Raw genomic sequence first — 24,414 nt, forward strand, 5'->3', positions numbered from 1 at the left:
TTGTAACAAAACAAAAAAAAGAAATAGTATAGTTTAAGTAGCTACACTGTACCAGACTCTAAGTCAGCTGTGGGCAAACTACGGCCTGCGGGCCGGATCCGGCCCATTTGAAATGAATAAAACTAAAAAAAAAGAAAGACCGTACCCTTTTATGTAATGATGTTTACTTTGAATTTATATTAGTTCACACAAACACTCCATCCATGCTTTTGTTCCAGCCCTCCAGTCCAGTTTAAGAACCCATTGTGGCCCTAGGGTCAAAAAGTTTGCCCACTCCTGCTCTAAGTACATTTCCCAGGGTCCCTAAACTAGTACTGACAGGATTAAGATTTCATCCTGACTTCTACCAACAAAGCCCAGCTTCATTTCACAGCACAATATTACCTCCTCGCAGAGTTCTTCTCTGGCTTTACATTTTTAGAAAGCTGTATCTATCAAGATTGAGAGATGATTGCCATCCTTTACAATTGCTGATGCTGTTGTATAAATATAAAAATAGCATAAATGAGAAAAATATAATTAGGAGGAAATCCTTAGTCTTAAGTTGAAGAGGATATAATTGATGACTTCAAGGGTCATTCTAATATTTTTTGGGTTACTTATTTTGCTAAGATATTTGGTAACAGCTAAGAAACCTCTGATTATTTCTTTTCTAACTTTCTGAAATCTGTTCAGAAAATTATGCTATCGATAGTAATGCTATCTTAGTAATGTTATCTATAATCCCTACCCAATCATCCTATATAATAAAAGCCTAATAATCTAAATGTCCAACCGTCTGACCAGTCACTATGATACGCACTGACCATCAGTGGGCAGACGCTCTGACCGGTAGGTTAGCTTGCTGCTATATTTTCTGGAGTCAGGCCGGACACACCCTGGAGTCCTCCTGCGGTCCCTCCCGGCCCCAATCCTGCACTGGTAGGGTCCCTTGGCATGCCCTGCACCCTCTCACAATCCGGGACCCCTTGAGAGATTTTGGAGAGCCAGTTTTGGCCTGATCCTGCAGACCAGGCCAAGGGACCCCACCGGTGAACGGGCCTGTAGTTGTTTTATAAAAACTTTAAGAAAGCATTTGCACTAATGTAATTCTTATAACTGTGAGAGAGATTAGGTGAGAGGGCTCTAAACTATTATGGTGCCTTGGCCCAAATCACCAAACTATACTAAATTCAGAGTAATTGGAAATACATGTCTATCCTATTCACAACTGGGAACACTTTCCATTACACAGTAGATGCAACCATAACAACAACATTCATTTGTACATCACCACAACTGTCACATGCCCCCCATTTGGTCCTCAGAACAACTCTGTAATGAAAGAAGGCAAGTAATGTTACGCTAACCTCATTTTACAAATAAAGAAAACTGAGACTCAGAGAATTTAAACCATTTGCTAGAGGATCCTTACAGAAGCCTCAAACGTAGGCCGGCTGAGGAACTCTAAGTCTAGTGCTTGTTTTGTTATTGAAATTTACTGTCAATTACATGTTGGCTTCAATATAGCTTTGAAACATTTCGTTTCTTACCCTGTATAATCTGGTCTAAGTCTGAACTTTACTAAGTGTACTGAGCTCATGAAAGCATTATGTTCATGCTTGTGTGTGATATAGTAACTTATGTTTCTAATATAATACGTTTATAATATAGAAACTTACTTTCTAAAAATATTTATCTAAGACTGTCAAAAGGATACCCAATTTTGAATGATCAAGAACAGTTTCTAATTATTACAAAAATTCTACTTAAATCCCAAAAGGAAAAAAAAAAAAAGATGCCTAAGTTGGCAGTCTGTTAAGTTGTAATCGCCTTCTCCTTGCTTACATCCACTTAATGACACAGTATCAGTGCCTTTCTGTCTTTAATTCCGCAGAATCTCCCTACCCAAATGCACTGCCATTACTAAAGCGCAGAATGATCTCACTTAGTAAACCAGCTTCTTGCCCTTTCATTAGGCCCTAATCTAAATTACGGTATAAAGACATAAGGTTCTGTACTCATGACTGGCTCCTGATAAAGGGCACTGGCTTGCCATGTGGCCTGATGAAGTCCTAGGACACAGAAGGATCTTTTTTGGATTTTATCAGTCAATTTATGTTGAGCCAGAAAAATAAAATATAATCTTTGGCCATCTGGTTCTGTAACACTCTGTATTTGTTTAGAAAGGTCATTGTTGTCAAGTTATTGAATGTTATCTCTAGAATTGACAGGAAGAGAGAAGTTTTTGAAAGCAGGCCAGGAATATTAAAGCACCGGATATTAAGGTGTAAAGTAGTAGTTAAAAGGTTGGGCTTTTAGTGTTAAACAAACTACTGTTCAAATCCCAACTCCATTACCTACTAGTAAGAAGTTATCTTGGGCAAGTCAGCAGCTTTCTGTTTTTCTCACTGATAAAACATAGATAATGCCACTCTAGAAAGACAGTGCCTCTATAAAATGATACAACACATACATATCACTAGCTTATAGTTACCATTCAAACCCTATTCTATAATTATTATGTGTAATTTGTGTTCTCAATTTAATTATGAACAAAGTTAAAATTTTCATTACTTTTATAAATACTTCTCCAGACAGAAGAGTAAAATTTAAACAGGCTCACAAGTTATGCTACGCATATCTAATATGTGGGTTTAGAGCAGGGGTGGGCAAACTTTTTGACTCGAGGGCCACAATGGGTTCTTAAACTGGACCGGAGGGCCGGAACAAAAGCATGGATGGAGTGTTTGTGTGAACTAATATAAATTCAAAGTAAACATCATTACATAAAAGGGTACGGTCTTTTTTTTTTTGGTTTTATTCATTTCAAATGGGCTGGATCCGGCCCGCGGGCCGTAGTTCGCCCACGGCTGGTTTAGAGCCTATCTCTAACAAAAACTTCAGTCCATCTTAAGCATTTAAGCAACATTCCTTCTTTCTTCATGAGCTTTATAGCATGTATTACTTTGTTGGTGGAATGACTGGTTTGCTGTGTCACTGAAGAATCAAGACTAAGCAATATCAAATCCATAACTATTTCAGCTGTTACTAGACAATATACAATATCCTCATGATGTTATGCAATAGTTATTTTCTTTGCATTAGGTAGTTTTCAATTACTGTTTCACAGCAGTACTACCATCCAGCTATTGCAGTAACGAGATGATTTATAACTGATTCAGACAGGCTATTTAGGCCCTTTCCCTTTGTGAGATTAGCAATGCAGTTAAAAATATACAAATAATTAAAACAAATATTTTAAAAAGCAGCTCAATCAAAACTCCATCCAGAATATAGCCAAAGAGCAATGTTTGCAATTCAGTAGGCCAGATTTCAGGATCTCAAAGGTGGGCACATACTTCACCTGCACTTTGACAGGAATGGCCATCAGGATGTGTTGAACTGAATTATCCCCACACATGACTGGTTTCCCCAAAAATCAAAGTAGCACTATAAGACAGAGCAAAAGCCAGTCTCAGGCTGGGAAAGAACATTTTCATATGTTTTCTACTTCAAGAATTAGCTGCTACACATTTCCCTGTTTGGAGTCAAGAATAAAAAAATATATTAATTAAATAAATAAATAGAATAAAAGGCACACATCTTTCATATGAACCACTGGGTGGGTTCTCTGCTTTCTCCATAATACTGACTTAGAAGATCTGGGAGTAATTAAAAATAAATTTCATCTTATATGCAAACATGCATGGCCCATGGACATAAACAAAAATATGGTGAAGGCCTGGGGTGAGGCAGGAGCTGGGTGGCAAATGTAAGAGAAATATAAAAACTGGAGTAAGCATAAAATATAGAATAGTGGTTCCCAATGTTAGCATGGAGGCTGTGTGGAAACATACACTGCTGAGTCCCATCCCCGTGGAGTCTGATTCAGTAAGAATGGGCTAAAACCAAGAATTTTGCATGCTGAGAAATTCCCACATCATGCTGGTGCTACTGGTCTGGGAGTCGCACTTTGAGAGCCACTCCTTTTCAATTGTCTAAATTTTTAAAATATATTAAAAAACAAAATGTAAACTGGAAATTATTTGTTATGAATGTAGATTTATGAAAGACTTGGAGTTCCAATTAGCAAACCTATATACTACAAGGAAAAGCCTTGGTCCTAATAAAAGGATAGTTAATTTATGTGTTAGTGAATCAAACATATCAGAAGATATCTCCTGTCAAATATTCAAATATGGTCATAAAAGCACCACTAGAGCCCTCACTGGGTCGCTCAGTGGATTGCAGCATTGTGCCATGCACCAAAAGACTGTGGGTTTGATTTCGGGTCAGGGCACATACCTAGGTTGCAGGTTCCATCCCCAGTTGGGGAGCTTATGGGAGGCAACAGATCAATGTTTCTCTCTCTCTCTCTCTCTTCATATCTCTCTATATATATATCTTTCTCTCTCCCTCCCTCTCTCCTTCTCTCTCTAAAAATCAATGAAAACATATCCTAGAGTGAGGATTAAAAAAAAGTACCACTGAGTTTGAAATGCCCTTCACCTTCACTATTTGAAGGAAGGAAATTCTAATGTGACAGGCTCCTTGGTTAAAAGGCTTCCTAAAAAACATAAGCTCACAATATTAATGAAGCCTTAAAATAAAAGGTATCATTATATTCCATTTACAGATGAAATTTCTGCCTCAGAGAGGATAAGACACATCAAAAGGTAAATCAACCAACAAGTGGCAGAGTCAAAACTTTAATACAGATTCAAAGTGTTTCTTTTTTTGTTTCAACCTTACAGTATTACAGTATAGTCTTTAAAAGAGTCAGAGAGGTTAGAAGCAACACTGAGATCCTAATTCAATCTAAGCGTATGCAAAACAGAAAATGCTGAAATATATATAGCTGTGAGAACTAAATGGATTATAAGCATTATATCTGTTAGTCTTGAACATAATCATAAACATCACCTATAAACTGTACATACTATTAAATGCCTAGACAGGATCATCAAATATAGGACACTAAGGTAGCTGGTCTACCAGCATTGAAGCATAGTCTTTGGCAGCACAACTCCACTTAGCAAGACATCTGTGGAGATTGGCTGACAGCAAGGTTCACAAGCAGATGCTGCATGGAAACAACCATATTCAGAGAGAGTTGAAGAACACATTAGGTATACACTGAAGTCATACACTCAAAGATGTGGCATTTATGGGCTGCTTGGAAACCAGAGCAGATAAGCCAGCCCAGAGACAGCAATCACCATTACGATGATGCTATTAAGGCAAGTTTACCCTTAAAAAACAAAACAAAAACATTGGCCCCAAATGGTGTTCTAGTGTTTGAGGTCAGGGAGCAGTGTGAAGATTTGCAATAATTATAGGAAACCTCCTAAAATAACTATTCTGTTTCTTAAGAAAGTGAAAAATAAGTAAACAAAATAAAGGCCTTACATGTTAGCAGTAAGTTAAGAACCCAGGAATGATTAGGATGGCCAATATATATATTTTTTATTTCTTAAAAAACAAAATAACAAGTGTTGGTAAGACTCTGGAGAAATTAGAACCCTTGTGTGCTGTTGGTGGGAATGTAAAATGATGCAGTTATTATAAAAAATAGTATGGAAGTTCCTAAAAAAATTAAAAACAGAATGCTATACAATCTAGCAATCCCATTTCTGGACATACTAGTATATCCCAGAAGAATTAAAAGCAAGATTTCTAAGAGATATTTGTACACCCATGATCAATGTGGCATTATTCACAATAGCCAAGAGGTGAAAGCAACCTAAATGCCCATTGGTGGATGAATAAAGAAAATGTAATATACAAATACAATTGAACATAACTCAGCCTAAAAAAAAAAAAAGAAGGGAATCTGACATACGCTACAATATGGATAAACCTTGAGGACATTATGCTAAGTAAAATAAGACAGTCACAAAAACACTCACACTGCATGACTCCACTTACATAAAACATCTAAAGTAGTCAAACTCTTAGAAAGTAGAACAGTGATTACCAGAGGCCGAGGGAAAGGAGAAAAGGGAGTTATTCTTCAAAGGGTAGAGGGTTTCCGTTTGTAACATGAAAAAGTTCTAGGGATCTGTATGCATATAGTTAACTCTATTGTACTGCACACTTAACAGTTAATAAGGTTTTAAAAAACTAAGAATAAAAATGTCTTGAAAACTCTGGTAAGGTTAATAGAAGTGTTGGAGAGGTTTAATATCACTGAAGAAAAAACAGTTTTCACATGAGTAGATTAAATTTAATCTTTGTCATCTCTTAATAATACCAATTTCTATAATGGTTTCAATCTATGGTTTAAATTTATAATTTATAATGAAAAGGAGGTATACCATATCAAAACTGTTCAGAGGTCTTTTAAAAATCTTACTTATTCTCACCCAGAGAGATGCTCCCAGTTGAGTGAGTCATCATTACTGATGCAACTATGCTTTATTCTTCAACTGTCCTGGGACTGAAAACAAATTGAGAATTTCATTTTTAAATGATTGTTTAACTCATTTGTAAGAAAATTCATTTAAAACACTTTTTCTATAATAAGGAAATTGCATATATTGTTTGATGTAAGTAAACTTTCTTCACACCAAAAAGCTAAACATGGGTTTAAGTTTCTATGCATATAAGATCACATCTCCACTGGGCTGGGCACCTTTGGAGAACAGAACCAATAATATATGAAAAGGTGGACAAAAAAAATACTTCTCAAGACTTCTGAAATATTCTGCCCAGGATATTTCTATTTTCAACAGCCCTTTTTTATGTGCATAACCTTTTTTCCCATTATCTCATCTATCCTCCGAAGTCCTTTGTTCATCTTTCTCCCCCAACATTTTCGAGGAAGAAAATAACTAAATTTTCCATACTCAAATTTTAGAAACAAAATCAAAGGTATCTCTCATTTCTGTATACTGCTGTTTCATCTCCAGGAAAACAAAGCCACAATTTAAGAACTAAGGTTAATAAAATCTTTTTACACTGACTTGACTTTGGTGCATTTTTCTTATACCATATTTTTAAAATCTATTGAGAAGTGTCTAGTAGTATCATAAAATTAAGTCCTTAAGAGGCTCCACGAATCAAAATGTTCTACTGGTAAAAATTATATAAATACATGATTTAATGTGAAAATTACACATTATAACCTCTCTAAGAGAATATTTCAGCTCTGTAATATGATATATCCCTTAATTCCTGCCCTTTTTGTGTTAGATATTTTCTAATGTACCTTTTTCATTCCTTGTTTGTCACTAATTTTTTTGTGTTATTTCCTTAAGTGAATGCCCTCGAATTTACAATTAGCATTTTAACCTAAAACATTCTAGTTTGAATTCCTATATAAATGTTTTTCCTGCAATATACCTCCATTCCCTTCCCTTTCTTTTTTTTTAATTAATGTCAAACAAACTATATCTTTATATGTTATTTTTTTCTTACTGCTTTTAAAATTTCTTTCACTTTTGTACATTTGACTATGATGTGTCTAACTGTGGATAGCACTATTTAACTTAAAGTACACTGAGTTATTTAATGTGTAGACTAATATTTTAAATTAAGTCTTCTGCCATTATTTCTTTTGGGACTTCAATTATGCATACGTTGACACACTTGATGACACCCCATAGATCTTGTTAAGCTCTGTTCATTTTTATTTTCTTACTATTCCTCACAATGGATAATCTCTAGTGAATAATCTTTAAATTGACAAATTATTTCATTTGTCAACTCCTATCTGTTAAGCCCAACTAGTAAATTTTCATTTCAGTTATTATACTTTTAAACTTCAGAATTTTCATATGGTACTTTTCCAATAATTTCTATGTTGATTGATATTCTCTTTAGCAAGACATCATTCTTATACCTTCCTTTAATTCTTTACATGGTATCATTTAGATCTTTGAACATATTTATAAAAACTGACTTAAAGTCTGTCTTATTAAGCCCAGATCTGAGATCTCGATGGGACATTAATTCTTTTAGCAGATTTTTGTGGTTTTCTTTCCTGTGTATGTGGCATACTTTCCTATTTCTTGCATGTCTCAATTTTTTGTTCAAAACTGAACATTTTAGATAATGTATTTTAACAACTGTAGTATGAAATTCTCCACACTGCCCCACCAAGATTTTTTAACACCGATTTTGTTTTTATTGATGACACTACAAATAGTTTAGCACTTTTATGAACTCATTTTGTAGATTCTGTGTTCCCTGTAGTGTGCTGGCCACTGAGCTCTCTAATTTTTTTTAAGTTCTATTTTTATTTTTAAGCCTGGCTTTTTAGGAGTCACACTAGGTCAGTATAACTTAGTGGTCAACCAATGATTGGTTAGAGAATTTCCTTAAATGTTTGCCTATATGTCTTCCATTATTTGCCCAAGGAATTTTTATGAGTAGTCACACGTTTGAAATGCAGACAGTTTATAAGACAGCCCTAGCTTTCTTTTCCTACTTACATAAAACCTCAGCCATAGGTGATCTCCTTCCCCAGGTCTTTCCTGGGCAGGTGCACAGCTGTGCACATTGTGCAACCTTTCAGATCCCCAGGAATACGTTGGAGCTTTTCCAAATTCCCTAGGGTTGGCTAATTCTCCAAGATTTCCTTTTAAAATCCTGGGCAGACACTTGTTTGCCCCAACTGAAATCACAGCCTTAAGCAGTGGATATGTTACCAACAGTTGCTATTGTTTCAGCAAAGCCCTGATGGGCCTCTTCTTCCCCCAACTGGGCTGAACTCTGAGTCAAATCAAATAGTCAACCACTCTCTGAGAATAGTTTTCCCAGGGAGCTGCAAGCTTGGACAGCATATCAACTGTGCTTTGGAGCTGGTGTTTTTAATGAATATCCAAAAGTGGTCAGATCTCTCCACTGTCTGGTCTGTAATGCTGCCAGCTTTTGCTATATCACTAAGCTGGGGAAAGAGGAAAGATGGAAATCGCCTCAAGTTAAAATGTCACAGGCTCCACTGTCTTCTCATGGTTCAGTAGTTTTCTCTTGGGCCATGGATTTTCAGTTCATTCTCTGGTTAACTGCCAGAATTCTGAAATGGTTGGTTGTAATTGTTTTGTCCATGTTTTTGTTGTTTGAGCAAATAAAAGGAGGCCCTCGCTCCACCAATGTGAAAGCCAATCAATCTCTGGAATTTTAAATCTATCTTCTTGTAGTTTTAAACACAAAAATTATTTTAACAAAAAATTTGTTTAAAAATTTATACTTATAAATTTTTGGACCATTGATTCTTATCTCTAGTAGAAACATGAAAAAAAACTATATTTCAATATTTAAAGTTCAATAGTAGAGACTCTATTCTCTGAGAGGAAAAAATAAATTGCATGAGCAATGGCTCAATATATTCCCTGCTAATTAATAAGTAAATGATCAAAAATAAGGTGACTCCTGGTCTTAGATCCACTTTCAGCCCCAAAAGACTTGCCCAAGTCTTTTCTGGATAACAGATATAAGTGCAAGTGAGGAAGAAAGACTACTCCATCTTATCTTACCTGGCTGACCCAGGCCAAATCCAACAACTCTGATAGGGAGAAAAGAGTCACAAAAGACTGAGAGGGAGAAACTTAACGGAGAAGAGGAATCAGAGCCCTGAACATAGACAGCAACCCTATTGCCTGAGATCTCTCTGAAGAGAATCAGTATGGAGAGATTGGTTTACCTCAGATTCACCCAAGTATCAGCCAAACCCATGTAGTTGTGGTAGAATAAGGTGAGCTTCTGTAAAGGAAAAGAATTATTTATTACTATTATCTCTCTTCAATATTGCATGATATTTGCAAGCCATGAAAAGACCAAAACTGTCAAAAGAGGACAAGCAAAGTAAATATCCTTTAGCAAAACTTTTGTTTTCAAGAACACTGTTATGCTTCTTTTGCTTTTTTTATTGTTGTGTAACAAACCACCCCCAAACTTACTGGCTCAAGAAAAACAACCATTTGTTTGTAATGCTGCAGGCTAAGCTGGGCTTACCTAGGCACTTCTGATTCTCCTGCTGATGGTTACTCGTGATTACTTTCAGCTGGCAGGGGGGAGGTGGACTCAGCTAGAATACTAGGATAACTAGGTTGCTATTTCCACGCAATCTCAAGGCCTCTCTGTCTCCATGTGACCTCTTTTCCAAATGGTGTCTCTGGGAAGGTAGCCAGATTTCTTACATGATGATTCAGGTCTCCCAAAACACTAAAGCCAAAACGAGGTGGCCTTCTTAGGGCTTACATCCAGACCTGGAGGAGTTTAATTTTGTGGCATTCTGTTTTGTAAAATAAGCTATTGGCCCAGTCCCGATTGAAAGGAAAGGGACTTCACATGGGCATGAATATCCAGAGGTGTGATTCACTATAACCACCATCAATGCTACAGAACAGCAATTTTCAACTGGTATGCTGCAAAGATTTCTGAAACATGCAACACCTAACTAGTCAGGGGTACTGACCTCTTTTCCCTTAGATTGTCAAATTTAAAAAAAAAAAGACCACAATAAATACAACAATAGCTATCCAGTATGAACGCCCTGTCTTGAACCATAAATACATAGGTCATATAATACAGTTGCATCTTATTGGTCACATCACATAAAAGGGTTACATCTGATTAGCTAATTCTTGGTACCAGAAATCCTTATATACAAGTATAGGCAACTGATTTTTAGAAAGTCACTTTGGAGCAAAAAAGGTAGATAATTACTAGTTTTTTTATATCAATCAAAATTATACGTATGTTTTTATCAGATCAGCAAAAAACATATTTTTTGGTGTGCTGCAAAATTTTAGTAATTAGTTTGTGTGTGCCATGAGATTTTTTAAGAAAGGTTAAAAATCACAGCTATAGGGAGCATTTGAGATCTTGCTCCCAAGTATATATTATCAGATAAACTTTCCCTTCCTCCCTCCACCCCTCCCTCCCTCCCTTCTTTTTTTAAATCACTGCCATAGACAACTAAGACATTAAGGCCAATGTTCACATGACTGAAATGGGAACAATACAAAGAACTATAAAATGGTTAAAGCTAAATGAAGACTAGGCAATTATAGTCAAACTAGAGGCCCAGTGCACAAAATTCGTGCACGGAGGGGGGGGGGGGGTCCCTCAGCCCGGCCTGCACCCTCTCCAATCCGGGACCCCTCAGGCAGTGGGACATCCCTCTCACAATCTGGGACCACTGGCTCCTAACCGCTCACCTGCCTGCCTGCCTGATCGCTCCTAACCACTCTGCCTGCCTGCCTGATCGCCCATAACTGCTCTCCCCTGCCCACATGATCGCCCCTAATTGCCACCGTGGCTTTTTCCGGAAAGATGTCCAGAAGATGTCTGGTCTAATTAGCATATTACCGTTTTATTAGTATAGATTCCATTCTCTGTGCCTTCCCATACTGAGCGTCAATCTAGATTCAGTGAGAATCTTAAATATAGGTGGGAGAAAATATGAACCTGATTAATCACTTATAAGCCATATGACCTTGGATAAGTCAATTATCCTCTCCAAGTTTCAGCTCCTCAGTTGTAAAATGGAAAAATCTACAGGCCCTGCTTATCTTAAAGGAAAACTGTATGGGACAAATAAGACAAGAAATGAATAAAAAGCTTTGAAAACTAAACTGCTATACAAAAATAAGAAAGTATTATTCATCTAACAGATCCTAAGTATAGTCAACCTAGGTAGGCTCTATTCTCTCTATTAATCCTATCTAATAAAGAGGGAATATGCTAATTGACCCTCACACCATCACAAAGATGGCAGCACCCACAGCCAATAAAGAGGGAATATGCTAATTGACTGCCCCACCCTCAAAGATGGCAGCGCCAAATGCCAATAAGGAGGGAATATGCTAATTGACTGCCATGCCCCCAAAGATGGCGGTGCCCACAGCCACAAGATGACGGTGCCCAGTCCCCTCAGCCCCGCCGGGGCGGCAGGCGGGCCCGGCCTTGCCGCACTCCTGCCTCCAGAGTCTCCCAGTCCCCTCAGCCCTCCAGTCGCCCAGGGCCAGCCTGAGGCGCAGGTAAGCCTTGGCTGTCGGCTGCCCAGCTGCCCAGGGCTGGCCCGAGGTGCAAGCAAGCCTCAGCTATTGGCTGCCCAGCCACCCAGGGCTGCCCGAGGCTCAGGTAACCAGGGCTGGCCGAGGCTTGTGCTGCCGGCAGTGGCAGCAGCAGAGGTGTGATGGGGGCATCACCTTCCCCTGATCGCTGGGTCGCCTCCTGCCCCTGAGGGCTCCCGGACTGTAAGAGGGGGCAGGCCAGGCTGAGGGACCTCCTTCCAGCATGAATTTTCATGCACCGGGCCTCTAGTAAAATTATAATAACCATAGTTAATTACCCCATATGCTAAATTACTACCACAGCAATGATATTATATAGCAGTGATGGCGAACCTTTTGAGCTTGGCGTGTCAGCATTTTGAAAAACCCTAACTTAACTCTGGTGCCGTGTCACATATAGAATTTTTTTTATATTTGCAACCATAGTAAAACAAAGACTTATATTTTTGATATTTATTTTATATATTTAAATGCCATTTAACGAAGAAAAATCAACCAAAAAAATGAGTTTGCGTGTCACCTCTGACACGCGTGTCATAGGTTCACCATCACTGTTATATAGTATAATAACAGGCTAAAAGTACCCTATGTTCTGTTACTATAAAGAATAACAACACCAACACTAAATGTTTATTGTTGTCTGATCATGTCAGGTGCTCTTAGATACCTCAGGTAAACTATAATCCTTACAATAAGTCAACAAGATAGGTATTATCCCTCTTTTAAAAATAAATAAATTGAGTCAAAATACTGATTAGTTAGGTAAACTGCCCTGGTCACACAGCAGTAAATAGAGAAACCATTATGAATTTTTAATATATAATAGGTACTTAAACATTTGTTGTCTAAGTTAAAGAACAAATAAATAAAGCCAGGACTGTCTGACATTTAAAGTAAGGAGTCTTTCAACTATAGTAAAATATCTCCCTCACATAATTTCTATTTTATATGCAGCAATTGAAACTGTAATCACAGCAAACATACATAATTACATGAGCAATTCATCACCTTTATCATCTGCAAAAACTGTTTCCCGTCTAAAAAGTATCTTCATTTTTTTAAAGGTCTAATCCTTAATCCATCTACCAAGTCATTATGAATTATAACGGTCATATTAAAACGTGGAAATACCAAGTGGAAAACAGTGATACCAACGTATCTCTAAAATAAAACAAAAAACAGCAAATATTTTTAAATGGCAAAATACGTGCATTATGAATGACAAATAAAAGTTCACATCCTTATATTATGAAGAGGTCTTAAAATTTAAAAGGAGGAGGAGGAACAAAAGAAACTGCTCAACAGGAAAATGGGCTAAAGATATAAATGGATAGTCAACAAAAAAATACAAATGGTTGATAAACATGCTTTTAATTTTTTTTAGTCATTCATTATTTAAAAATGCAAATCAAAGTGAGATTTTTATTCAACTATCAGATTGGCAAAAATACAAAAAAAAAATTTACGAAGATTGATCATGTTCAGTGTTAGAGAGCATACAATGGTATGACCTTTCTAGAAATCAATCTGCTGGTTGATAAAAACATTCAAAATGTGCCCAGATCTTCTAGCCAGCGATTCCATTCCTAAGAATTTATATAAAGGAAATAAATACCTGCACAAAGATGCACATACAATTAATCATAATATCAATACAAGAGACCATCCTAAATGTCTAGAGCAGCCGTGGGCAAACTACGGCCTGCGGGCCGGATTCGGCCCGTTTGAAATGAATAAAACTAAAAAAAAAAAAAGACCGTACCCTTTTATGTAATGATGTTTACTTTGAATTTATATTAGTTCACACAAACACTCCATCCCCTCCAGTCCAGTTTAAGAACCAATTGTGGCCCTCGAGTCAAAAAGTTTGCCCACCCCTGCACATTGCTTAAATTGATACATTCATATAATGCCAATAAAGAGATAGAAAAGGTTATTACCATGAAAGGATGTTTAAGATATGATTGTCAAAGTTAAACAAATTTTATGACCCAATTTTTATAAGGTTTGAATTTGTAAAGGAGAGCAAATGCATGAGCAGAAGCACAGACGAGAGCACCAATGTGAGCACAGATGCACTCACTGCGACAGGAATCCTGAGAAAATGTGACAGTAATCTCGTGAGCAGATGTGTAGTCATCATCAAGCAGAATGATGATGGTATTTTTTTGCTTTTTGCTTTCTTCTTTCTTTGTAACTTTCTGAATTTTCAGAATGTTTTACAATGAGCATATGTAATTTTTGTGATCATAATACAATAAAATTATTTTTATTTAAAACTAGAGGCCTGGTGAACGACATTTGGACACTGGGGGTGGGGAGGGACAGGTTCCCTCAGCCTGGCCTGCACCCTCTCACAGTCCGGGACCCCTCAGGGGATATCCGACTGCTCGTTTAGGCTCGCTCCCTCCACCACCACCGCTGTGCTTGCCAGCCGTGAGCCCGGCTCCTGTGGGAGCACACTGACCACCAGGAAACAGCCCCTGCATTGAGCGTCTGCCCCATGGTGGTCAGTGCATGTCATAACAATCAGTTGTTCCGCCACTTAGTTTATTTGCATATTAGCCTTTTATTATATAGGATGATGTCAACTGTCATAAACCCGAGGTCCCATAAACTTTCAAGTGTTATTACTTTAATGTAAAATGCTAATTAAAAATCAGCTGATGTGGATACCAAATGAAAATATATATTTATTCCTTTCAAATGATAAATTCAAAATCAAGTAGTTTCTATCCACAAATCATTTGAATTTATGATTTCTAGAAATCAAAAATGTCACTTCTGCCCTGGCCTGTTTGGCTCAGTGGATAGAGTGTCGGCCTGCGAACCGAAAGGTCCCAGGTTCGATTCCAGTCAAGGGCACATGCCCAGGTTGTGGGCTTGATCCCCAGTGGGGAACTTGCAGGAGGCATCCAATCCATGATTCTCTCTCATCATGGATCTCTCTCTCTCTCTCTCTCTCTTAATTCCTCTCTGAAATCAATTAAAATATAAAAATATTTTTTAGAAAAAATGTCACTTCAAAAATTAAAGCAGAAATGTTTGTGTGCTATAGAATATACTTGGCATAAATATGCTATATTATATCTTTGTAAAATAACTTGTATATGTAAAGTCCTAGAGACTTTGATTCTATCACTCAAAAAATCCAGCATCACTTGGTATGTTAACTTAGGAGCCTAACTTATGCTCGTTATTTATAAAGTATAATGGGAATTTTCAATTAACCATGGTTAAATGTACCCACAATTAATCTTGCTTTTCCGTTAGTTATTGCACCCAGAGTGTGAGCAGGGTAGTTACTTGTTTGGTAGCTTTCTCAGCTCTGTTTACATTGAATGAAGCCAGGATTCTAGAAAAAGAAATGCTTAAAATAAATTAATTATTCAACCTGGATAGTGGATGAGCAAATGAACAGCTACTATCCTCAGGACTGACTGTGAATGACATCCAGGTATACCACTACCCTGTTCCCCATCTGGGGACTCTGGAAACTCTGGGGGCCACTTAGGTTGCCACAACAATTGGGGAGCCACTTTGGACCACATATGCTAAACATGCTGCTACGTGGGGATCCCACCAAGTACTGTCCCATCCACAATGACAATAGTGTCCCCATTAAGACAGGAAACAAATTTTCTTGTTCATTATTGTATTTCTAGCCTACTATATAGCAGGCATTAAATAATTATTTGTTGAACAAAGTCAAAACAAGCAACTTCTAGCTTGAGTGAGAGACAATATAAAATAATGAAAAGTGACAAAAGAGAAATTAGACAGTTTTCTACTTTGACACAAGAGGTCTTTGTGACTGTGCTCATTATATTTAGGGGACTTTTAGGATCAGATACATCCATCCGAGATTGTAGAAAAGCATAACATTCCACACCCAAATATAAATTATAAGAGGGTTATTTTCGTATACACCTTCCTCTATTAGTAAAACTAAGCAATTGTGTCAACTTAAGACATAAACATTGTGCCAACTAAGCTCAATCTTGCCTTGGCAACTGGGTGGCAAAACAGTGTTGCGGTTTTAAAGTCTGGGATCCGGAATAAGACTGCTGGGTTTAAGTTTGGCTTTACCATGCATTACCTGAGTAATTTACTTAACATCTTAACATACCATTCAAACCCTGGCAATTTACTGAACATCCTCCAGCATCGGTCTTCTCATATATAAAACAGAATAATGAAACAGGTTCACAACACCCTATTCTTAGCCCCTGGGCCAGATATGTCACATGACTTAGAAATGCTTGAATTTTAGAAAGTACTACCAGATATCTTACACCCCAAGTGGATCTAGAACAGCAACCCATAATCACACACATTAACATTCCTGTAGCTAAATGAATGAACGTTCCAAGTGTTCAGGTTTGACTAACTCAAAAACCCATGAGTTGTTTTGAGGCTAAATTAGTTTTGCCACAAACTTAGGGAACTGGTGATTTTTTAAAGCCTTTTGAAATTCACAAGTGAATATAAGGAATCATGGGTCTGTAGGATCTACTTCCCTCAGAGAGAGAATGTGAAGGTTAAGTGAGTATATATAAGGTATTTACTCAGTGCCTCTCAAATGGGTAGCACTTAATAAATACTGGTTATCATTATAAAACTAGAGGCCCAGTGCACAAAATTCATGCACTTGGGGGGGGGGGGTGTTCCCCAGTCTGGCTTGTGCCCTCTCACAGTGCAGGAGCCCCGCGATTGATCTCCCCAAAGAGGTAGGCCCCGCCCACCCATCCAGGGCTCCTTGATAGATTGCCCCAAAAAGGTAGGCCAGAGCCGGGGGGTCCTGCCTCTGCGCCATGCAGAGCCGCCAGGACCCACCTCCGTGCTGCGCACATAGTGTCAAGTCCCCGCCTACCCGCGCTCGCCTGCTATGCATGCAGTCTCCTGGTGACAGATTGTTACAGCCTGAGGGCATCACAGCGTGAGGGCGTGATGACCACATAGGCTTTTATTAATATAGATTAACAAAGGAAATACAAGATAACTATAGTAGTAAAGCTGACTTGTGTTAGCTGGGGTAGGAGGGAGGGGTGGGGTAAGTAGTGGTTAGAAGGGAATCTGAGACAATTATGTTAATTAAAATAAAACAAAATGAGAACTGATGGACCCTAAATTGAAAGAAAATAATGCATGTATCACACTGAACTCTTAAGTAAACATTCACTTCCTTTTGATAAAAGGGAGTTTCTCCAGGAGTTAAGATCTGAAGATGTTTCATATTTTCTATTTTACATGTGGTTTCCTCCTACTTACAACTCTATATAGCTTTCTTCCTAAAAGTGGGTCTGATAATGAAGCTTTTGCTCAAGGTAGGTCCAAAAGTGGTTTCTCCTTAATTTAAAAAAGCAATAAATTCTTGTGGACTATAGCAGGATGCAGTAAAATTTGAAAAATTAAATAGTAAATGCAAGAAGTATATTGAACCCTATCTCCAAAATATGCCCATTTATCTCCTCCCTGTCTACTGGTTTCCTGAACCAAACTTCCAGAGAAACTATAAGACTTACGGGGGAAATGAAGAGAACTATCACTTATTAGCACTACTCTGTGCCAAGCATTGGATTATGTACTTCACATATATCCCTTATTTAATTTTTACAAGTCTGTAAGGCAACAGTTATTATCCCATATTACATAAAGATATTGAATTAATAAGTGGGTGAACCAAGATTCAAGCTCAGGTTTGACTAACTCAAAAACCTATAAGCTGTTTGCTCTAGACTACTTTGATAAAGGATAGAGCTTTATTCTCACATTCTTGACTGTTAGCTTCCTTTGTATTTCTATCAAGTATTTTTTAAGTGCACATAAGATTAAATTTATATTATCTCTTAGATTAAATGCATTATAGTTCTTTATATACTCCAAAATTTGAAATGCACTTGCAATTTTTATCTTAATTTATCTCTGAAAAAAATAATAAAAGGATATCCATAAATTACATGTATCCTCTTTAGTTGTAACAGTATATTCATGTGCATATTGCATTAAGTTTCCAAGCAATTAGCAACACAATTATAGTCAAAAGTCAAAGAACTTTAAATTTGGGAGAGATTTTAAAGATAAAATGTATATTTAGTTGAATAACCATCCTGGTCATGAATCTTTTTAAGGGGTTTAACCTCCCAAATATCTCTACCATTCCAGAGTTCATTGACTTTTTAGGGGGTGTATTCTTTATGACAAATTAAAATTACCCTTTCTATAATTTAAACTCATTCTATTTCAGCCGGGCTTTTAAGACGATCACAAGTCTCTAACATACCTGTCATTTTGCTACTTTGATTTTCACTGCAAGTTTGTAACAAAAAAAAGAGAAAAACAAATACATTTGAAAACAGATTTTAAGTTTTCTCCCCTCCTTTCCCCAGGCAAAATGAGTAACTATCATGGCTTCAATCTTTCCTCACTCTTGTCAATATCCATTTTTGCTGCCCTTTAAAGTGCCTCTCTATGTTCAGAATGAACTGTGAAAAAAATAATTGAACATTACCCTATACTACTATTTTAAAACCAACTGTCATGCCCTAACCGGTTTGGCTCAGTGGATGGAGCGTCGGCCTGCGGACTCAGGGGTCCCGGGTTTGATTCTGGTCAGGGGCATGTGCCTTGGTTGTGGGCACATCCCCGATGGGGAGTGTGCAGGAGGCGGCTGATCGATGTTTCTCTCTCATCGATGTTTCTGACTGTCTATCCCTCTCCCTTCCTCTCTGTAAAAAAAAAAAAAAAAAATCAATAAAATATAAAAAAAAAAACACCAATTGTCATTGGCCCTGGTAAAAAGCTAGTATCTTGTATATCCTGTGTACTATGTTAATTCAGTAAATTAACTTAGTTGAAGAGGAACAGAAGTAAAAGAAATGCCAGGCTTAACACTTGTTTCTAACTCTACAGTGCCAGTAAGGAAAAGGTATATAACCTTGATCATCACTTTTAGTAGAATGCAAGAACAAAACTGAGGCATAGATTGCTACTCTAATTTACAGTCTTTGCAAAAATGAAAGCAGAATAGCTCTGAAATCCTATCTCCCAATGAAATACTATTCAAAGGAAAAAAGTCCAGAAGGGACCTGCTCTACAGGCGACCAATAGTCCCAAGGTGGCTCCTGAAGAACTTTTATGACTGGAAAATCGAATTTGAATTATTGAATAATTTGAATATAATTACTTTTATAGTGGATAAGAATGCCAGAGTAAAAGTCACAAGATCTCGGCTCGCATGCTAGAATCTTGCTGGGTCTCTGGTTTGCCCATCCATATTATGGAGACAACCCCTACCCTCTAACTGACCAGCTGGGAAAAGTTAAATAAGATGCTACACACACAAGCTCTGGCCGGTTTGGCTCCGTGGATAGAGCATCGGCCTGCAGACTGAAGGGTCCCCAGGTTCGATTCCGGTCAGGGGCACATGGCTGGGTTGCGGGCTTGATCCCCAGTGGGGGGCATGCAGGAGGCAGCCAGTCAATGATTCTCTCTCATCATTGATGTTTCTATCTCTCTTTCCCTCTTCCTTCCTCTCTGAAATCAATAAAAATATAATTTTTAAAAAAAGATGTTACACACACACAAAAGAACTTTGTAAAGTGTGATCTATATAAATGTAAAGTATATGCTATATAATATGTAAAAACAAACATTTCCTTCCCTATCACTCCCCTATACAAGTCAACTACCTTATTTCACATATAATAAAGGATTTTAATGCTATCAAAGTGAATGGTCCAAAAATCATATTAAAAGAAAAAGTGGGACAGATAGACACATATAGAATCGTTCTCTATTGTTTCTTGGAATAATACAAGAGAAGGATTCTACCCACACATCTTTTGGGTTTTACTTTACATTTTCTCTAAACTATTTTTAATAAACATTATTTGTAAGCAATTTTAAGAGAACTATACTATGGAAACTTTTTTTTTTCTCCAGGCCCATACAAGCTTTCACAGTTATTAGGTTCATATGTAAATCCTGAGTGATAAGGAAAAAGAATGTCAGATTTATCTGTTTGATACAGACAATTCAAATGGTTTGAGAAATATGATGAAGTTGCAAGATTTCTTAGAAAACGATTTGAAAGAGTTGGTACTATATCCCTTTAAATATAGCATGATAAAGATTATTAAAACTATTAAATTATAACTTCTGTAAATAAATGCATCATTTTTTGTTATAAATCATGTTACAAATGTCTAAGACACAAAATATTCAATTTCTCTTTCTTACAACTTTATATTTAAAAAAGTATAAAAACTTGGAACACACATCAGGGAGTATCTGGTGCACTCTTTGGAGGACTCCTATAAAACAACAGTTTTGAAACGGAGGATACAGCTCCACTTAATTTTTCTTGAGTCTCGGTTAAGTTTCTTAACCAAGAGATTATACATTTATCTTCTCATAGGAACTGAAGACTGAAGAAATGTTAAAATAGCAATGTTTTATCATCTTAAAAGGACTGGCGATTTCATTTCAACTATGTGGAAAGGTAAGAAAGTAATTTGGGTGCAAATATAATCTCAAAGATTAAAGATGAACAGTTTACATGGACTCAAAATCAATGCTTATCCTAACTCTGATGCCCCTCCCACAACCCAGCCCACCCTCACCCCTGCCCCCACCCCCTTTTCACCTTTCTTAAGGCCTTTTGTAATGGAAGCAGAAGTTCACACACCAAACTCTAGCACTTTCCTACATAACCAACCCATTATTGAGTAGAACAATTATGACATCAGCACTATGTTAGCTAATTATTCCACCAAATAAATAAAATCCAATGATCTCCAATACTACCATGTCATTGAATTGATTACATACGGATAGCTGCTGTATTTTACTATCTTTAATTTGAATTCCCTCTGATATAAGCTTGATGTCTGGTAATGTGTGAAACAATTGTGGAAGTGGATGTAGCATGTACATTTAACTGACTGCCATTTTAGACTGCCAAACCCATGCATCATGGGTACCAAAGAGATGGGAAAAGACTAACAAAGGGTCTGATATTTGTTTTCTCATTAAATGAGCCTGAGTAGTGCCTAGAAATTTCCCATTATAGGAGCATCAATGCTCTTTCTTACTATTTCCCTATAAATTACACGTGCTAGCCACTACTTTTCAACGCAGCATGCCATTAATCCTACTTGGGGCAGGTTAGGGAGGAGGGTAGGAAGGAGAAGTTCTCTTGTGGTTTCTAAGTCCCACAGAAAGCTAAGTTATTCAACACTTTTAAAAATAATAACTGTAACTACATAACAAAGTGAAGAACACTCTAATACTGCTTTTTTCTTAAACACATATAAGTTCTAAAAGAAAAGAAAATTCCTCACAGTATTAACTACTACTGACCATCAGGAAAGGAAAACCTATCTTAAAACAAAATCCTCAAAAAGAACTTGGTAATTAAAATTGTATATGTAAAATGTTACTGAAAAATTCAAACATAAGATCTTATCTGACATGTTAAAATACTCTATATTTTGCATACATATAGTTTAAAATTTATAGAGAACATGTGATCAATTACCTCATATTCTTTCCATGAGCCAAACTCAATGTATTCTCTACCATAAAATGCCAGAATGATCAAGTGGCCTAAAATATTAAAAGCAAGAAGAATAAGGTAAATATTAAAAATAAATTATTTAAAATCTAGATGCTGTTATTTATTTAGTTTATGAATAAATATTGTGATATAACAATTATTTTTTCATTATTTCTTAATTAGGTGACATACAATATTACATTAGTTTCAGGTATAAAACATAGAGATTAGACATTCATATAACTTATGAAGTGATCACCCCAATAAGTCCAGGAACTGATCTGATACTACAACTGAATTATATTTAAGGTATTTTTTTACATGACTATATTTTTTAAAAGCTTCCTTCTTAGCCAAAAATGATATTGTTTTGATTTTACAGGGAAGGAAAGAGAACTTTCAAAGAATAAGCATACTATTCTAATAATCAAGAAAAATATGTTAGGACAAATAATACAGAAAACAATCCTAGAAAAATCTGTACCTTTAAATATTGATTTTTTTTGTTGTTAACCCTCACCAGAGGATATTTTTCCATTGATTTTTTTTTAGAGAGAATGGATAGGAGGGGGAGAGACAGTGAGAGAGAAACATCCATGTGAGAGAGACACATTGATTAGTTGCCTCCCATTCGCACCCTGACCAGGGCCTGGGATGGAGCCTGCAACCGAGGTATGTGCCCTTGACCGGATTTGAATCAAACTCAGTACCCTTCAGTCTGTGGATCAACACTCTATCCACTGAGCCAAACCAACTAGAGAGAAAAAAACAACAACTGTACTTTTAAGTTGTAAAGATGAAAGACCAAACAATTCTGAGAATCAGCCTGCTAATTTCTTGTATACAGAGATGTAAAAGTGAAAATGGATTAGCAGCTGACACAACTTTACTCATTTCTTTTTAAAATAAATAAGATTTGGTTCTTTTTTTTTTTTTTTTTTAATATATTTTATTGATTTTTTTACAGAGAGGAAGGGAGAGATATAGGGAGCCAGAAACATCGATGAGAGAGAAACATCGATCGGCTGCCTCCTGCACATCTCCTACTGGGGATGTGCCCGCAACCCAGGTATATGCCCTTGACCGGAATCGAACCTGGGACCCTTCAGTCCGCAGGCCGACGCTCTATCCACTGAGCCAAACCGGTTTTGGCAAGATTTGGTTCTTAAAAATAAATAAGTAAAGATACATAAGCAGGTCACAAAGGTCAGGAAACTAATAAGACATGCATAATTATTCAGTTTTATGAAAATTTTTAAAAGAAGTCTTTGGTTCAGAAGAGAACAGGCAAGGCTATTTTAAACTAATGATTTTTATTGGTTGATAAAGTAAATTTAGGGTAAGACTGCTATACATACAGGAACTTAAGTGTATTTGTTTATACATGTTATATCTTTTTTTGCCCTAAATATGTCCCATATCAGAAATCAATTTAGTAGAGTATATCTGATCCTTTAGTCAATCATAAACAGCATCATAGCTGTCTGGCATGATTTAGTTTTATTTGTTTTTCTTTTTTCTTTAAAGGTAAAGATGACACTAAGCAACAGTTGCCATCAATTTTTATGTTGGTCCATTAAACTTAGAGAAATAACAAAGCAAACAGGTACAGCTCAATATATAAGAACAGGCAACAGTCTAAATACACATATTTGAGGTTACTTGAACAAGACAAGACAAAGATCACTAAAATAATCACAGGTGTTTGCTGCCTACAGCAAAAATGCAATAATCTACTAGTTAACACACCAGAATTCTCAAAAAGAACTTGGTAATTTTAACCCTATTATCAAATGGTCCTGTTACTTTACTGTCATTATGAAATATTATATATTTTCTGACATGAGATATTATTATTGTACATATTTATTATACACTAAATGACTAAACAATACTTCAGAACAACTTTGAGCAAAATGACTATGAATTATACATACCTATTTCTAAGAAAATTCTACCTACCCCTTTAATTCTAATTCTTTTCTCCAACTTAAGCTCCCCTGTATTTAACTTTTTATGTGAATATCAAGTTAGAAAATTCAAGCTAATATACAGTTATCTGCATCTTCTATTCCTCTCCAAACAAGTTACAATACCTTCTCTATGACTACATCCTTTACTACCTCATTCTGATACTAACAAAATTGCTCAAGATCTCTTTTCTTGATATCTTACAAGTTCCTTAGCCACCATACCAGTTCACTGATGAAACAAATTTGTCTTTGTCATTTATCACTTTAACCTTAAAATCCAATTCATTTCTTAAAGCCTGTTCTCATATATTATTAAGTTATTCATTTAAGAATCACAACTACGTTAAGTACCACACATACCGCACAAATATTAAATATACATGGTGCAAACGCTCAGGTAGCTCACGCACTACCATGCCAATTCACAACAAGATGGTCTCTCCCTCAAAGCTCCACATTGGCCCCAGGGGAACTTATTTTCCTCATTTCTTCCTATATTCTACAATGATTTTTTTTCTCACATCTCTGGCACAGCTATTCAAAGTATCTTCATCTTGCCCTTTAACATTTATTGCATCACTGCAATATGCTTGGCAATGTGCTATCAGTTGATTAGGATAAAATGGTAAATAAAACACAGTTATTTTGCATTCGGGTCCCACCTCATCTGCTCCCACATATTCTCCTAACTTTCTCAGTGGCTTTATCATTCTCCTGGAACCCAGTGATCTTTCACTTTTCCACCATCATTTTCTCATATTTCATAACTAACAGTAAACAAGTCCTGTTGAATTGGTACTCATGTCAGATGATCCATTTCAGCACCACCCTGAGACCTAGGCGAAAGGGGCCATTGCCCAGGGCCTGGCACTATAGA

At 36.7% G+C, this 24,414-nt stretch overlaps 1 protein-coding gene across 5 annotated transcripts in view; it reads right to left on the reverse strand.

Moving 5' to 3' along the window:
• Window positions 1-24,414, reverse strand: part of RFX3 (regulatory factor X3) — a 287,064-nt gene that overhangs the window by 229,358 nt on the left and 33,292 nt on the right. For 2 of the 5 annotated variants that reach the window (XM_070431590.1, XM_070431585.1), the window contains exons 3-4: window positions 9,629-9,687; window positions 6,348-6,421 (exon numbers count right to left, since the gene is read on the reverse strand). The exons of 2 other annotated variants lie outside the window; for them this stretch is intronic. In XM_070431590.1, coding sequence (XP_070287691.1) covers window positions 6,348-6,381 — 34 coding nt within the window. In that variant the 5' untranslated portion in view covers window positions 6,382-6,421; window positions 9,629-9,687. Of the gene's footprint in view, window positions 1-6,347; window positions 6,422-9,628; window positions 9,688-21,546; window positions 21,615-24,414 lie in introns of all 5 variants that reach the window. One more of the 5 variants, XM_070431586.1, reaches the window with a different exon arrangement.

Source organism: Myotis yumanensis, unplaced genomic scaffold, assembly GCF_028538775.1.
Source record: "Myotis yumanensis isolate MYYU_CA2020_CCGP unplaced genomic scaffold, mMyoYum1.0.hap1 SCAF_12, whole genome shotgun sequence".
Taxonomy (NCBI): domain Eukaryota; kingdom Metazoa; phylum Chordata; class Mammalia; order Chiroptera; family Vespertilionidae; genus Myotis; species Myotis yumanensis.